Here is a 16460-nt window from a genome sequence, read left to right as displayed (position 1 = left end):
TTCGATTCTGAAGTCAAAAAAATAAAATTTTTCTTTATTTTTTTTTTATTTAAAAAAAACCATGAAAAAACCGTAAAAAATTAGGTTTTTCGAGCAAAACCCTATAAAAAAGTAGCTGGATCCTACTTTTTTATTGCAAATTCGGATTCAGCGTCGAAAAATACATAATAATATATAGGTCTGGTCAATTGCACAGACACTTTTGTTTTTTTTTTTGTGGGACTGTGTTATCAATCAAAAAAATTAATTTCTAACATCAGCAGATTGATTTTCAAAGGAAGAAATGCATTTTCAACTGAAAAAAAATTCTAGACCAAAAATGAAACAGTTTGGAAGAATTTGCAATTCGCGCCTTTTCTAATGCGGAAATAGATGTCACCGTTGTATCCTTTTCTTTTAACTGCTTTCGTTTATTCATTCTTGTGTGAATCGCGACACGGGTCACTCATAAGTCCATTAATGTAATTTTTTCACAATAAACCGAGAGCTCTTATTGCACTCAAGTTTGTGATTAATCGTCTACACGCTGCTGTACCGTCTATTAGGTTATGGGCCCAGAGGTCATATTTGACGAACAATATCAATCGGACTCGAAACAAAGGCGAACCGACGCCATCGCATCGGACGACCACGTGCGCGATTCGATTCTAATTTTCATACGTGATCATAACATTGTGATCGGTCGCTTATTGAAGAAAAGTGAATGTTCTCATTTATTCGCAAATGTTAATATCCTCAGTGTTTCTGCCGTGAGTGAGAAAAGTGAAAAATAATCTGTTTCCATTAGTAGCACCACAATAAAGGACACGTACGCGAAAACGGCAAGATGGCTCAGGCCCCATCTAATTCTTACAATTCGATGCGAATCGAACCCTTATCCAAGGAAAACTATGAAACTAGGAAAATTCAGGTGGAGGCTCTATTAACGAAACACGGAACATGGCCGTATGTTTCTGGAGAAAAATTCAAACCAGAAAATGCGGGAGAGGCACTCAATACATGGAAGCATGAAGATCGAATGGTCAAATCGGACCTTATTCTCTCAATTAGTTCGTCGCAGTTGAAACACATTCGAAATTGCGAAACATCGCGCAGCGTTTGGACGAAACTCGAGTCTATTTACGCGTCTCAGGGCCCACAAGAAAATCTACACTCCTGGAACAGCTACTCTCACAAAAAATGCGCGATGGCGACGATATTCGAGATAATTTATCACGATTCATGAACAGCGTTGACAATTTAGAACAAATGGACATAGAGATCAATGGTGATTTATTGACAATAATTTTACTGCACAGCTTGTCAGGTAGCTACGATCACTTTTGTTGCGATGTACAATCTCATGATACATTACCAGATATAGAAAAGCTCATAGGAAAAATTACCGAAGAAAGCTTCGCCAGAGAACATAAAATTGATGAGAACGGAGCCATGTTCGTCAAGCAACGACAAGACAACACCCGGAGACCACAACGAGAGAAAATAAACTGCGACTTTTATAGAAAAATAGGCCATAGAACCTCCAAATGCTTTAAAAAGAAGAAAAAGAAAGAGGCAAACGCAAATAATGTCGACGATGCATTCCTCTTGAGTGAAATCTCCAATCATCTAGAAGACTTTTGACACAACGTCACGACTGGTGACGAATGATGCATCGATAGTGGGTGTACTGCACACCTTTGTAAGGACAGACACGTTTTCACAGAATCACACAAGGTGAGTAGTGGAGTGAAATTGGCAAGTAACACGACCGCTGAAGTTACAGCAAAAGGGGACGTCCGTATAGTGGCATCAGACGGGAAGTAGGATAAAGCGATCTTATTGCCAAATACTCTTCACGTGTCGTGTTTGCGTACCAATCTATTGTCAGTTGCGAAAATTGTGGACAAGCATCGAGGCGCAAACGGACAGGTCACTTAAATCAGAGAGACATGAATCTTATGATGCAAAACGAGGTCGACGCAGGACTTGATTTTATGGTTGATCCTAGCTGCCAACCATGCGAAACATATAAAGCCGGTAAAATCACGCGAAAACCATTTCTAAAAGGAAGCCAAGGGGCATCTACTCTTCTCGAAATCATCCATACCGACCTGTGTGGCCCCATGAGAACATCACTTGATGTAGCACGGTACCTCCTGACATTTACAGATGACTACAGCCGTTGGACAGAGCACTACCTATTTCGCAACAAATCGGACGTAATTACAAAGTTCTTGGAATAAGAGAACCTCATTGAGACGCAAACTGGGTTATAGATCAAAGCACTCCAGACCGACAACGGTACAGAGTTTGTCAACTCAGGCATGGACCGAATTTTGAAGGAATCAGGAATAAAGAATCGATTAACAGCACCCTATACTCCGCAGCAGAACGGAATTGCGGAACGCTAAAATCGAACCCTGATCGAACCAGCGCGTTGTATGTTGATAGATTCCGGACTGCCTATGTCATTTTGGGGAGAAGCTGTCGCCACCGCCTGCTACACTCGGAACAGATTCCTACCGAATGTTTGTATGGATTTATTGTTAAATAAATTCAACAATGGGTCTTTTCACGAACGTTAAACGGTGGACTTTCTTCGGAAAATACTCTACAACGACCGAAAGTCTTAGCCGAGGGGACTTCAGCTAAAAGCTGGACGACACGTTAACTATTTTGCGGTGATGTAAAAATGCACGACTTAGTCAAGGCAGTTCGTACTTCGTGGCTCGAGTTGACAGTATGACTGCTTGAACGGTAAAGACATTAACAGGGACATTTCTGGGGTTTATATAAAAAAGCTTCTTTAAAGAGTCACGTACTGTTACAAATCTGTCACAAGTCATGTACTGTGACCAATCTGGCACAAGTCACGTACTGTTAAAATGTAGTTTTTAAATGTTTCATTACCAGTAGGTTCCAAGTTACTCGAGTTAAAAATATTTATGTCTTGTCTGCCGAGACTTCCGGTGATCGGTTGTCTGTTTTCTGTTTCAGCGAGACGTTATTTGTTATGCGCGACTCTCCTTATTGAGTTTCAAACAATTTGTGCGAGTGACTCATGCTATCGTCAGCAGTCGTGGTCAGCAATCGCGACTCTTCGCTCTCGTCCTTTCATAATTATGGATTCTATATACTACTTATCGGTACTTCACACATATAGTCAGACGCTTTTGATTACTACGTCGTCTGACTACCTGCATGTTCTTTCACTTTTCGTACCTTTGCAGGTGGCTGATGGTTGAACATACATCTTTAATCGATTAATTTAATTTATTCTCACGTGTGTACTCGTAATCCATATATTTGAAATTATCTTTGAATTGGTTGTTGTGTAATTTATTAAGATTATAAATACATTCGCATGATAATAGTTACAATTGTAATTATTTTATAGTGGCAGAATCTGCAATTAAATCCTCTCATTGACTGACCATATGTTAAGTTATCGGTATTCTCTTGAATTCTTATCCCTCTATGGTAACAATTTATGTATCTTGTGGTTTCTATCTTGCCAGCCGTAGCACAGTTACCGTAGTTAGGTTCAAACTCAGAGAAAATCGGTAATGCGCTCGTTTATAATTAGTGGCGTTACATTTTTTTATATGGGATGATGTAGATTGTGCCTTTTTTTAGGCGTTACATTGAAATTGTGAATGCATCTTTTTAGTACAACTTTTTTTCTCTTGATTTAATATGATTTGTTTAGGCAAAGATTAAACATTCCATTTTCCGTTCAAAATTTATCCTTTTAGTAGAAAATTAAATTGGATGGTTGAAAGTTCATGTATTTCGTTGGAAATTAAACCATTTTGCTGAGCAAATTTTTTGTTGGAAATTTATTTTTTAAACTGATTTGTAACCATTTTTCATTCAAAATCCATCTATTTTGTTAAAAATTCGTTTTTTGTTGTTTTATAATTGATTTTCTAAATTTTTAATTTCTGTTTGAGGTAGAAAGTTATTGATTCAAACATTAAATTATTTGTTTTCAAATTCAATTTTTTGTTTGAAAAGTAAAATATTTTGTTGAAAATGGTTTTTTTTGTGGGTAATAATTATGTTTTACTGAAAATGTAACTATGTGGTTGAAAATTCATGTATTTTGTTTAAAAACTCGTCTTTTTTGTAAGAATTATTTTTCTTTGGTTGAAAATTGAACTACAGTGAAACTCTTCTGTAGCGCCGATTTTTGGGCTGACGGTGAGGGTGAACTGACTCATTATAGCCTGCTCTGCTTTTGATTGTTCACGCCGCAATGGTCGCCTGAGTGACAACCGTAGACCCCGCACAGCCTTGTTACACCTAGCTCCGGCGCGGTGTCAATTCTCGGAAGGTCTATAGAAGTGAGGGCTATTAAAAGGTTTCACTGTATTTTTTTTTAAATCCATTTTCTTATCCGAAAATTTTACTGGTCCATTTTTCGTTCAATACTTATTGTTTTTGCTTAAAATTGACCTATTGAAAAATTTCAAAATATACATAAAGACTTAATAGTATTTAAAACTCATAAAGGTAATAACCGGTAGCTACGGTATAACTACGGTATAACCGGTAGCTACGGTATAACCGTAGCTGCAACTCGAAATGATTATATAATAACGGTTGAAAATCTATTAAAAAATGATACTTTGTACAAAATTACAAAAACTAGTTTTGTTCCAACTCTGGAGCAAAAATGTAATGAAATTGTATACAGATGGAAAAATGTTAATAAATGATAACATGGCATAAAAATTAAAAACGCATAACAGTGTTGTTTTTCCAAAAGTTCATAAACTAGATTTAAAACGGCAGTTGATTGTTTCCGTCGTAGGTTCTCCCACTTATAATTGAGAAAATACATATCAAATTGTTTAAAACCAATTTCTGGGAAAACTCAAGCATTTGTTAAGAATAGTTGGGATTTAAAAAAAAGAGCTTAAAAATATTAAAGTTCTTGATTCACATTCTATAGATTTACTTGATGTGGTATTAATGTATGATAATATTCCATTGCATCTTGCATTTTATTGTATTGAAGAAAAATTATATTTAAACCATAATTTAACAAAAATCTCAAAAAATGAATTTTTAATTGCTACTAGAATAGTATTAAATAACACCGTTTTTTCTTTTCATAATAAATTTTTTAGGTAAGTTTCAGGTTGTCCTATGGGATCCTCATTACCCCCAATTGTTTCGAATTTAGTAATGGAAGATATAGAAAAAAGGGCTCTTGATAATTTAACTTTCACTCTTATTCTTTATAAAAGGTATGTGGATGACATCCTAACGATTGTTCCTACTGAAAAAATTGATCAATTCCTGAACACTTTCAACAATATGGAAAATTCAATTAAATTTACCATTGAAAAAGAAGTTAATAATTCTGTTGCTTATCTAGATTGATTTACTATTAAAACACCAGAAGGTAATTGAACAACAAATTGGTATACAATAATTTTTTTGGTAAGGGCGTTATTTGGATTAAAATTCTCATCATTTATTTTCTCAAAAAGTAGGTCTAATTAAAGTTCTTATTGATAGTTGTGTTAAATTAAGCGATATTAAATTCCGTAAAGAAAATTTACATCAACTAAAAATTATTCTCTTGCAAAATAATTATCCACTTCAGTTAATAAATAAAATTATAAAAAAAAGAACCCATGAAATTTATAATAATTCATCTAGAAATAAAAAATGGAATGCAAATTACAATAAAACTGAACTGAAGGTGTCATTGCCATATGTTGAAGGTATTTCGGAATGTCTTAGGGTTTCCTGAAAAAAATACAATATTAATGCTTATTTTACTAACAACCACACACTTAAAAAATTTCCTGTTTTTAAAAATAAAGATAATAATAACAAAGGAAAGTTGTCTTGTGTAGTATATATGATTATTTTTAAATATTGCAATAAAATTTATATTGGTGAGACTGGTAAGAGACTTAAAACTCGCATTTATGAACATAAAAGGGATTGTGAATTGGGCAATCAAAATACTGGTTTGTTACAACATTCATGGCAATCTAATCATTGTTTTGATTTTGAGATTAAAAATATCAAAATTTTAGCTCGAGAAAACAATACTAAAAAAAGAAGAATCTCAAGAGTCCATTTTCATAAATAAATGTATTAAAAACTCCATCAATTTAAAAACTGAAACGTTAAATATAAATAAAATTTATCAAACTCTTTTATTAAAATGTTACTTTAATTTTAAATTCAATTTAAGTTGGCGCACTTTTCGTTTGGGTCTCAATTTAATATCCGCCTTCATTAATTACTCATGGAAAATTGATTGTATCTCTAATGTACTCGTTAGTCCATGTTTGTCCTTCCAAATAAAAACATCTTATTTTAGTCATTCTTTTAAAAATGTAGTTTATTTGAGCACTTTATTTGAGCCCCTAAAATGTGAGATTTAAATATTCATCTCGTTTAAATGACATTAATCAAATAATGGTTTTATAAATGTTGAACCAAAACAATAAAAAAAACCCTAATTTTGGTTCAGTTCAAAATTATGTTCTTCTGTTACAAAATAAAACTGATTGAAATGTATTGGATAAATTAATAAACATCACTACAGGTAAATTAAAAAAAAATTGGGCAATCTTCTTCATTATAAGTATTTTTTAAATAACACTTTCTTTGATGAATTGACTTCATTGATAATAATAACAGGTCGAAGAAATTTCACAGTTTGGATGACTTTCCGAAATTAAATATTTATCATTAGATATTTTTTTTCAAATACCCATTTATTTTTATTTTTTCACTATCTTCATCCTTGACTTCATGTCATTCACTACCATCACACTTCCTCTCCTACCTACCCTGTTCCATTTTTTTATACCGTATAATAACAATTTTTATGGCCGGAGTATTTTTCATACACTTTTAAACATATTATGTATCTTTTTGTTCTCCATCCAATTTCAGCCCATCACCACCCTACCGATAGAAATCTCAGAGTATATGCTAAGGATTCTCAAGGCTCTAAGAAGCTCTGAGAAATTCTCCGCATGCACTCTTCTCGTATGAGTTAGAGAAAATGATAGCTTAACATTATTAAAGTTTATTGGTAAAAAGTGTATAATTTTCTTTATTTTATGAGACTTTCAGCGATAAATTATTTGTCACAGTGCGATACCGTCACAGTAAATCTTGATTTTCTCGGAACAGAATCATTTCCAAACCAGTTTTTGAAAACCTAAAAAATTGAACACATATATAATAGTAGCTTATGCACCAAGGGAGAAAAATGAAGGATTTGCATCGAGTACGAATTTTGGGCACGAGCGAAGCGAGGGCCCAAATTTGTACGAGTCTGCGGATGCTTCATTGCTCCCATGGTGCATCTACTTTTTTTTTAACATGAAGGGTGCGAAATTCGCGTTATCTAGTGTACATGAAAAATCGAAGTGGTTAACCCTTTGGTTTGAAGGCTTTAAAATGCTCTTTCCGAAATTGAAATAAAAATAGATCATAAATAACAAGCAGAGAGGCTCTCAGTAGAGTAGCCGACACTCAAGGGTCCTTTGGTAAGCTTTCGGATTAAAATTTAGAAATAGGATTTTTTTCATTTCAAAGTTAACAGCTTAAAACATAATAATTGTGGATCTACGGGTTTCGATGATTTTATATATCTAACTTAAACAAAAATTTAATTGGAATTAATACAACGTTTCTCGTAAATGGAATAAGATACGCCAAAAAAGACAAAAAATTTTAATCAACCCAAAAATTCTATATTAGTATATAAGTTATAATTATAAATAATTATAATGAGAAAATTCATCAATTAAAAAAAAAGTATTAATAATTTTAAGGAAAATTTAAAAAGAGAAAGTCGGATTAGCGACTGCCAACTATTGTAAATAACTTTACCCACCCGGTACGTGACAAATACAATGAACCATTATATGACCGTTGCATCACTCTTAAAAGGACCTTGAAAAGGACCCAAATCTCTCTGACCATCTGCGAGACTAAATCATTCCAATCGAACCTGCGGATAGTCTCAAACCGGCCAGGCTATTTCGCCTGAGAATACTCTGAAATTTCTATCGGTAGGGCACCTAATCTTTTATCTTATTATTACCCTATTTTCTTTTAATACTAAGAAACATTAGTTTCGTCAGCGATGAGAACCACACTTCTTCTATACAAGTATTTATGTCGTAAACTTATGTATTTTAATTCATTTTATGTTTTAAGACTTTTTCTTGCGAAATTTTATCGTCTAAGTTTCAGTACTGAAAACCCGTAAACAAAAAATTTATTTCAGCTGTTAAGAGATTGATGCGAGAAGCACAAGAACTTCGCGAACATACCGAAGAATATTGTGCTTATCCCCTAGAAGACAATCTCTTTGAGTGGCACTTCACCATGCAAGGACCACCTTCTACTGATTTTGAAGGTGGAATTTATCATGGAAGAATTTTGTTGCCTCCAGAATATCCCATGAAGCCACCGAATATTATTTTACTGACTGTGAGTTGTTTCGAATATACAGTTTATTTCTAATGATTACAATCGATAAAGAAAATGTTGCTTTTAACAGCCCAACGGTCGATTTGAAATCAATAAAAAAATATGCTTAAGCATCTCCGGTCACCATCCTGAGACATGGCAGCCATCTTGGAGCATAAGAACGGCTTTACTCGCTCTCATCGCTTTTATGCCAACTCCTGGAAATGGAACGATAGGCTCTTTAGATTATGATACGGAAGAAAGACAAAAACTTGCTAAAAGGTATTAAACATTTGAAAAATCACATAATCCTTACTTATAATTAATCTTAGAATCTAAAAACAGTTTATTAAGAGTTCGAATGGATTAATTGCACTGCAGTAACTTTTGCTTAAGCAGCAGTTAGTTCGTGCACGTGTCACAATTCAAATACTATATTATTGTTTGATTGATTATATATTTCCTAAGATTATATATTTCTCCAAAAGTGCTTGAATTTGCCTAGTGTAGCGGAACCAGGAGTTTGCAATATGTGCCTTGCAAATTCTCGGCACTGACATAGCACGTATATTCTGCCGTATTAAGGAAAAACTTACGTGAGTGACTTCGTAATTGCGGTTATTTTCTTATACCCGGCAATTTTGAAGTCGACCTATGTGAAAATGAGACTTACGTTTGGATTGATTCCCATTCCACGATGGGTCTCGACTAAGCTCAACCCAAAGGTGCTTGCACTTCCTGGCTTTCTTTGGATTACACTTTAGTGGTTTCTCACAATCATTTTGAGCCCAAAAATAACAAAGTCTTTTTGGCCGTTAAAAAAACAACTTAATTTTGATTTTTTAAAGAGTTTAACCAACATATTTTCATGAAAATAAGTAAAAACTGAAATTTTATTGGCTTGCAACGTTTAGCTTAGCATAAAAAAGAAGGCTCCAGCTGCTTAACATCTTGCGACAACTAAATTCGTTTGAAAAATCTTAAAAATGGGAGAAAAAGTGGAAAAACATGAGTTTTTCGGAGATTTTTCTTTTCCACTCCATCCGAAGTCCCAAATACCTTTAAAAGAATTAAGATATATAAAATTTGCTGCGAAACTTAAATATAAATAAATGTTCTATCTCTAAAAGTAGCGGAGTTATATTCTTCAACAGTCTTCATTTTCAGAAGGCAATAACTACGTTTCTATTAGATTAATTTGGTTAAACATCATTTTTCGTACATTCTTGTTTCTGGAGAAGGAAACATCGAAAAATGCTCTTGTAATATTTTTTACCTTCTATTTGAATGAAATCAGAATCTTAACTAATTGCGAGAAATAAAAAAAAGATGTTTAACAAAATTCCATAAAATGGTCATTTTCAGAATACCAAAATTTCGATCCTATCGGAACTAGGGCATTGATTTTTTTTTAATTTCCTCGAAATTGAGTCTACTTTCATTTATTTTCCGGCAACTTTCACCAGCCATACATAGGAAAGATTTTATTGGCCAAAGTCTAAAAGTTTTACTAATAAAAAATATTCACTAAAAACGACTTTTGCAGGCTTTAATTTCGGAACTTTCAGAGATATCACATTCATTTATACTTAGAGTTTGAAGCAGATTTTATATGCTTTAATTCTTGTAGATGTATTAGGGACTTCTGATTTATTGGAAAGGAACATTTTCAATGAAAAATCAGTTGTTTCCACTTCTCCCATTTTTCAGATTTATCGAACGGTTTCAGTTGTCCTAATATGTACAGCATCTGGAGCCTTCTTTTCTATGCTAAGCTAAAAGTTGCAAGCCAATAAAATTTCATTTTAAACTTATTTTCATCACACAGTATTCGAGAGAGTGGAAGCTGACCGTATACTTGTCACTAGCGCGCACTGCCGCTTCGAGGAAGAAGCTCGGGTATTTGAGCGGGGAGTTTACTTTCTATAATACATCTTCTCTGACAATTAAAAATGTGTTATATACAAATTCCATCTTAATGGTTTTTAATAAAATGCCACATTTAGAGTTGGTGGTTGCAACAACGGTACAGTAAAAAATAAACGATGTTAGTTTTTGGACTTCAAGTAGCGAACCCGACAACGCGAGTAAAATAATAGAGAATACCATTGTTCTTGTATAATTATTATGAACGGCGTCTACTTAACCTCACTAACATGATTTGGAAATTCACAAAACAAAACGAATAAAGTTTAACAATAAGTTTCAACAATCACAAGTATTGTATCTCGTAATTTTACAATTTGATTTGAATTAAATTGTAAAGTTACAGGTACTTGTGAAGGGATACGCACTGACATCGAAGAGGGTGAAAAGGTTCCAAGTGGTGAAAGTATAATTTTAATAGCTCAAGCAGGGAATAATTCGATGGAATGGCGTTCAGAAGTGAAATTGGCGTGCAAAAAATATCGACGGTCAATAATAAGTGGTAAGTATTTTAAGCGTATAACTTTATACTTGATGGTTTGGACTTCTACGATTTTTATACTAATTAATCAAGTAATTTTTAATTTTTTCATACTTTTTGCATTTGAATTTCACGGCCTTCAGGCTTAGTTCCTTCCTTTAAACTCTAGGAGCGCTGAAACTCGTGTACGGAAAAATACATTGCACTCTTATGTCACCTTCCAATCTCTTCAATTCTTTCTGATTTTCATTAAAACAAGTCGATCAACCTGTTTAAAAAATAATCAAAAATAAAGTTTTCTTCTCAAAACCGACAAAAACGATTTATTTTATTTTTGGGCTCCAAATGATTGTGAGGAATCGCCAAAATGAAATGAAAAAAACGAGCAGTGAGACTCCGATGCTGTTCCGAAGTCGAAAATCGAACTAACCCCTCTTTCTATGCCCACACGTTAGAAAAAGAGTTCCGTTCGATTTTCGATTTTCGACGCGATATCGCAGTCCCACGACAAGAGGTACGAGCATCTTTGGGTTGAGCTTAGTCGAGAACCACCGTGATCCCGCATTTGTTATAGTTCAAATAGTTGTTTCCCGTGAGCACTTTAAAAATTATCCTGACACCTTTTTTAGGTAAATCCAGGATTTCGCAGACTTGGTGCAAGGCCCAGTTCTGGTTGTCGGCTAGCATGCTCTTACGCCGGACCTTGCTTTGTAATTAGGTAGTGTCCATATATTACGTAACGTTAAGGGGGGTTGGGCGGGTCCAAATTTTTGTTACGCCCACGTTAAAGTTACATTAGAAATACCGTTACAAGGAGGGGGGGGGGGGTAAATTTTTTAAGAAAAACGTTATGTTATGTATGGACGCTCCCTTAGGCCTGTATTTTTGTTGCCCATGACCTATGTGTGACCAGGAAACAAAACTGGAACCACGCCACTCTTCCCCAGATGTTGTTTCAAGGCCTCCTTGCAATCCTAAGCCAAAATGCAGCGTCTGGCTTATCAACTGCAGTTATCGTTTCTTGTATGTTACAACAGATCGTAATCCGCTTACCGACTAATCCGTCTTCAAATGCACCATCGCACACTATAGGTACTGTTTTAAACCAGCGTCAATTGCATGGTCGTAATGAGATAACACTGTTTTCAAAATCAAAAGGTCGTAAGGCACATGTGAAAAATCGTCGTATCCCACTCTGGAAAAAGTTATCCACAGTAATGATGCCGTTCGACACGAGACTGTCTTGATATCGTATCGACAAAATCTCGGTTTTTTCTAGTATTGGTATTGGTTTTCGAGACTCCAGTCTCGGTTTTTTCTCGTATCGTTTCGGTATCGAAGAACCGATATATCGCTCATATCGTCTCGGGATTCTGAGACTAGACAGCCAGATGGTGGCTTCCTAGGAAACAACAGTAAAGGGGAATGGTGACGAATTTCAACTATCTGAGTACCAAGAACCTTTTCTTGTAATTCACAGTCTGAATGTTCAAATGAACGAAATATATTTTCGGCATTTATTTTATAACTGCATTATTTTCAATGTATCATATTATTATATTTTTGCACTGCTTTTAGATTAGAAAACAATGAACAAAAAGTTTCATTAATTTTGAATGTTAAGAACATGAAGAATATTCTCTTTTAGATTTTTAAGCTTCAAAACTTCTAAAATTTCTACATGTCTCTTAAACCAACTTAATTTCTTTTATTAATTTTGAAAAACTGTCTAAATTACAAAACCGGAAGGTGTCAGTACAGAAGTAGACAACCAACAAAATAGAAATGTTTCGAAACAGAGAAAAAGTAGCCTGTAAAATCGAAATCATCGTTAAAAGATGAAGCAAGTATCCACTTCCGAGATAAAGTATGTCTCAATTTAAGTCAAAACAGTTTTATTACAAAAATTTATCGACGTCTGATGAAGTGGATGTTGAAGTTGACAATCTCAAAGTGACACCTAAAACTGGAGCAGGCTCGTCTGCAGAATGCGATACAAATGTAATGTTCGAGTTAAAACAAATGGACAAAATTACTCTGGAGATATGAACCGCGTGCGTGGGGGTAAATCAAGTTCAATGTCAAATACTCAGCTAGTTCCCACAAAAACGACAGAGAATTTGGAGATACAAATTTCATGGGTTTTCAAAATCAGCTTTGAATAGCGATTAGAAATGGAATTTTCAATTTGTTACAAAAATAAAAACTTATTCCCGAAATATGGGTATGTTGTCTGTTAATAACAAATTATTTTTTCCTGATAAAATAAAAGTTGAAGATCGTGATATCGGTGATATAACAGTATAACAGAGATTTTTTTGCTAAAAATCATTAAAAATAAGAAATTTTATATAATTTCTTTTGTGATTAAATGATAGTAATTTCGAAAAATATCGCTAAACTAAAATGATATTAAAAATTGTGAATGATAATGAAATTATATTTCAAACCAATCCTTTTAGCACAAAAGGAAATTAATTTATTATGCATTTTGTATGCAATAAACCCATTTTTGATCAAAACTGTGTTCAATAACTTTTTTGCTGCTACTTTCAAGTTACGCTTTTCTAAAAGAGTGAATTATGAGCAAGTTTCGATAGAAACCTTTTACTGATTTTTTACGTAAAATGTCAATTTCTTATTTTTGTTTTGATGATAAGAATATTAATAAATTTGTGATTAGATTTTTCCATATTTTTTAAAATAATTGTGAAGACAATATTAATATAAGCAAATTAAAAAACTCAAAAGGAAATAAAATTGAATTTGATTAACACTAAAATAAATCTTCTAATAATAACCTATGATAGATATTAATACATTTGTATGAGAGCAGGATAATCAGTATTACCATTTTGATTTTGAAGTACAAATCCAATTTTTCTCTACGATTTCACAGAAAACTTAAAAATATGTCTAACGATTGCAGATACGTTAGAAATAAATTTAGAAAAATGTACGGAACTTTGCTTTATTTTATACAATGTTACAAAATCTGAGGAATAATTGGTCAGTTTGACGTTTCAAACTTTAGAACTTTTAGAAATTTGTAAGAAATTATGAAATATTTTATATATTTTCGTCAACATTTTCAAGTTTGAGAATAATTTTGATCTCTTCAAAAATTCTGAAATTAGTTCTTATCTTGTAAACTAACTCGAATGTTTCTAACAAATTATGAAAAACTTTCAAAATTAAAAAAATTGCACCTATACATTTTCACAAAACTTTCACATTTTGTAGAATTATTTTTTAATCTTTTTGAATAATCTTAACAAGTAATTATTAAAATAAAAAATTATTTAAAATTTTTCCAAGAATTTTCAGAAAATATTTGTATTTTCTTTTAACCTTTCAAAAATATTTCAAAGTTATTTCCGAAATGCTTAAAAATATACGTTTCTAATTGAAAGTTTTGCTTATTTCTCTTTAAATCATAAATAACCTTGAAATATTTTTAAAACGTCGAAAAATTCCTACTATCTTTTTAAATAATTCGAATTTTTCCTTAAAAAAATCTGATAAATTGCAAAAATTACCTAAAAACCTTCCACATTCTTTTTATGAAAAGTTTGTAAATTTGTTTAAATACTTTGAAATTTTTTTTGAATATTGTGAAATTAATTTTTCAAAAAGAAAAAGAATCAATTTAAACTTTGCTAGAAAACTTCAGAAAATTGTTTATTCTCTTGAAATCTTTTAAAACACGTGAAAGGCTTCTAAACTTTTTGTTCTCTATCTTTGGAAATTCACTTCTTGTGAAAATCCCTAAAATTTTTTGGGACTAACTCGAATAAAAAAAAAATTGGATGAAATTCAAAAATTACAAAAATTGCCTTTATACCTTCTACATTTTTTTCGACCTTTAGAGAAATCTTTTTCATTTTTTAAATGTTCTTTGACAATTAAGTATCTATTTAAATATTTCGAGTTTCTCCTGAAATTTAAAAAAAAAACTGCAAAATGAAAAATATACCTTCAAATCTTTCAGATTCTTTTTGGGCCAAGTTTGCAAGTTTTTGAAATATTAAAAATGGTTGTTTTTCAAATGAAAAATTAAAATTAATTATAAAATTTGTTTAGGAAACTGAAGAAAATCCATCATTTTCTTGAAGCCTTTCAAAACGTTTGAAAAGCTTCTAAATGTGTTGTTGGCTATCTTCAAAAATGTAATTTTTGTTAAAATTTTATTGCAATATTTTCAAGATTTAAATTATTCTTGAATCATTTAAAAACTTCTAAATAACTCTTATACTTCGACTAATTATAAGATAAATAAATAAGCAAACATAAAACATAAAATAGGTTTTGTTTCAAATAAAAATTGAGGAATATCTCTGTGCCTCTTGCTCAACAAATAAAAAGTAAGAGAACTTATTTTAATAAAAACTTTTGTTTAAATGAAACAAACTTTTATTTGTCCATGTAAACGATTTGATTTAAAAATTGATTCAAAACAAGTTTTAGTTTGTTTGAATGAACCAAATGGCTATCTCAGTGAGTGCTTTAAAATTTCTTTGGCAGTGTAAACTATAGAGGTCTAGTCTAGGGTTTAGATTTTTAGAATAGGTATAATTCATTTCCTTCAAGGTCGTCAACCAAAGGACTAAACTCCTCGCAGCCCTCCCCGGAGCTCCTTTTTCCGGTATCTGCGGCCGGCCACACGACCATCCCTACACTCTCTCTCCTATTGAGAACGAGGAAAATCCCATCTGGTCATTTTGTCTCGGAATTCCGATACGATACCGATACGAGACAACACTGACTGGAAGGGGAGTATCGTATCGGTATCGTTTCAGTATCGAAACGTTAAGTGACAGTATAAATAGAGTCTAAAAGTCATCTGTATTTTTTTCATTTTCACTGATAATTGATATCGTAAGGTACTCGTAAACCGACCATTACTGGGACAACGTAAAAAGTATGTCCAATACTGAAACAATAATAAATATCGTTGAGTATCTTTTATATTCTATCATGAATTATAAAAGTGAAAATTTTCTATTATTTTTAAAGTTCTTTGGAATTTTTTACCATTTTTTATTATTGTCCTGACAAGTTATACATTTAGTAAAAAATAATAAAAAATACTCAAAATGTGTAAATGAACTGCTACAAAATTCGCAAGTTTTTGTATTTCAAAACTTTACACATAACTTTTACAGCATTGTATTATTAAAATTTCCTACACTAATAGAAAAAGTAATGTTTTTGCACATTTTTAATGCGTTTAAGAATAAAATTCATAACTTTTTTAGCGATTTTATTCGATAAGTGGACAAATCCTCGGCGAAGTTACCAAAACCGGGACGAACTGTCGCTTACTGTCTCAGTTTCGGACAAGACCATCATCCAAGAAGCTATGGTCTCGCCACGCGCAACTGAAAAAAAATGAACCAATCAAATGACCCGTAAAGATTCGTAAAGTTGCCTTCCTTTTTAAAAGGGCGTTAAGTGGGAGTTTAAACCGTGTTTAACGCTGCATGGGCGAATTACAGAAAAAACTCGAAAACATACAGTCTGTCAAGTTAAAGCGTGGGTGGCTTTACTCGCAGTCGGTAAGGTGTATCGACATGATTTTGGTGTCAAAATATTAAGAAGAGCTCCC

At 32.7% G+C, this 16460-nt stretch overlaps 1 protein-coding gene across 5 annotated transcripts in view; it reads left to right on the top strand.

The window, feature by feature from the left end:
* Positions 1–16460, top strand: part of LOC117181509 (ubiquitin-conjugating enzyme E2 J1-like) — a 42438-nt gene that overhangs the window by 16356 nt on the left and 9622 nt on the right. For 3 of the 5 annotated variants that reach the window (XM_033374262.1, XM_033374261.1, XM_033374260.1), the window contains 2 exons: positions 8261–8466; positions 8537–8727. In XM_033374262.1, the coding sequence (XP_033230153.1) occupies positions 8261–8466; positions 8537–8727 (397 nt within the window). Of the gene's footprint in view, positions 1–5117; positions 5238–8260; positions 8467–8536; positions 8728–16460 lie in introns of all 5 variants that reach the window. The other 2 variants (XM_033374264.1, XM_033374263.1) reach the window with 2 other exon arrangements.

Source organism: Belonocnema kinseyi, chromosome 10 (assembly GCF_010883055.1).
Source record: "Belonocnema kinseyi isolate 2016_QV_RU_SX_M_011 chromosome 10, B_treatae_v1, whole genome shotgun sequence".
NCBI lineage: Eukaryota > Metazoa > Arthropoda > Insecta > Hymenoptera > Cynipidae > Belonocnema > Belonocnema kinseyi.
This window is presented reverse-complemented; position numbering and strand designations above follow the sequence as displayed.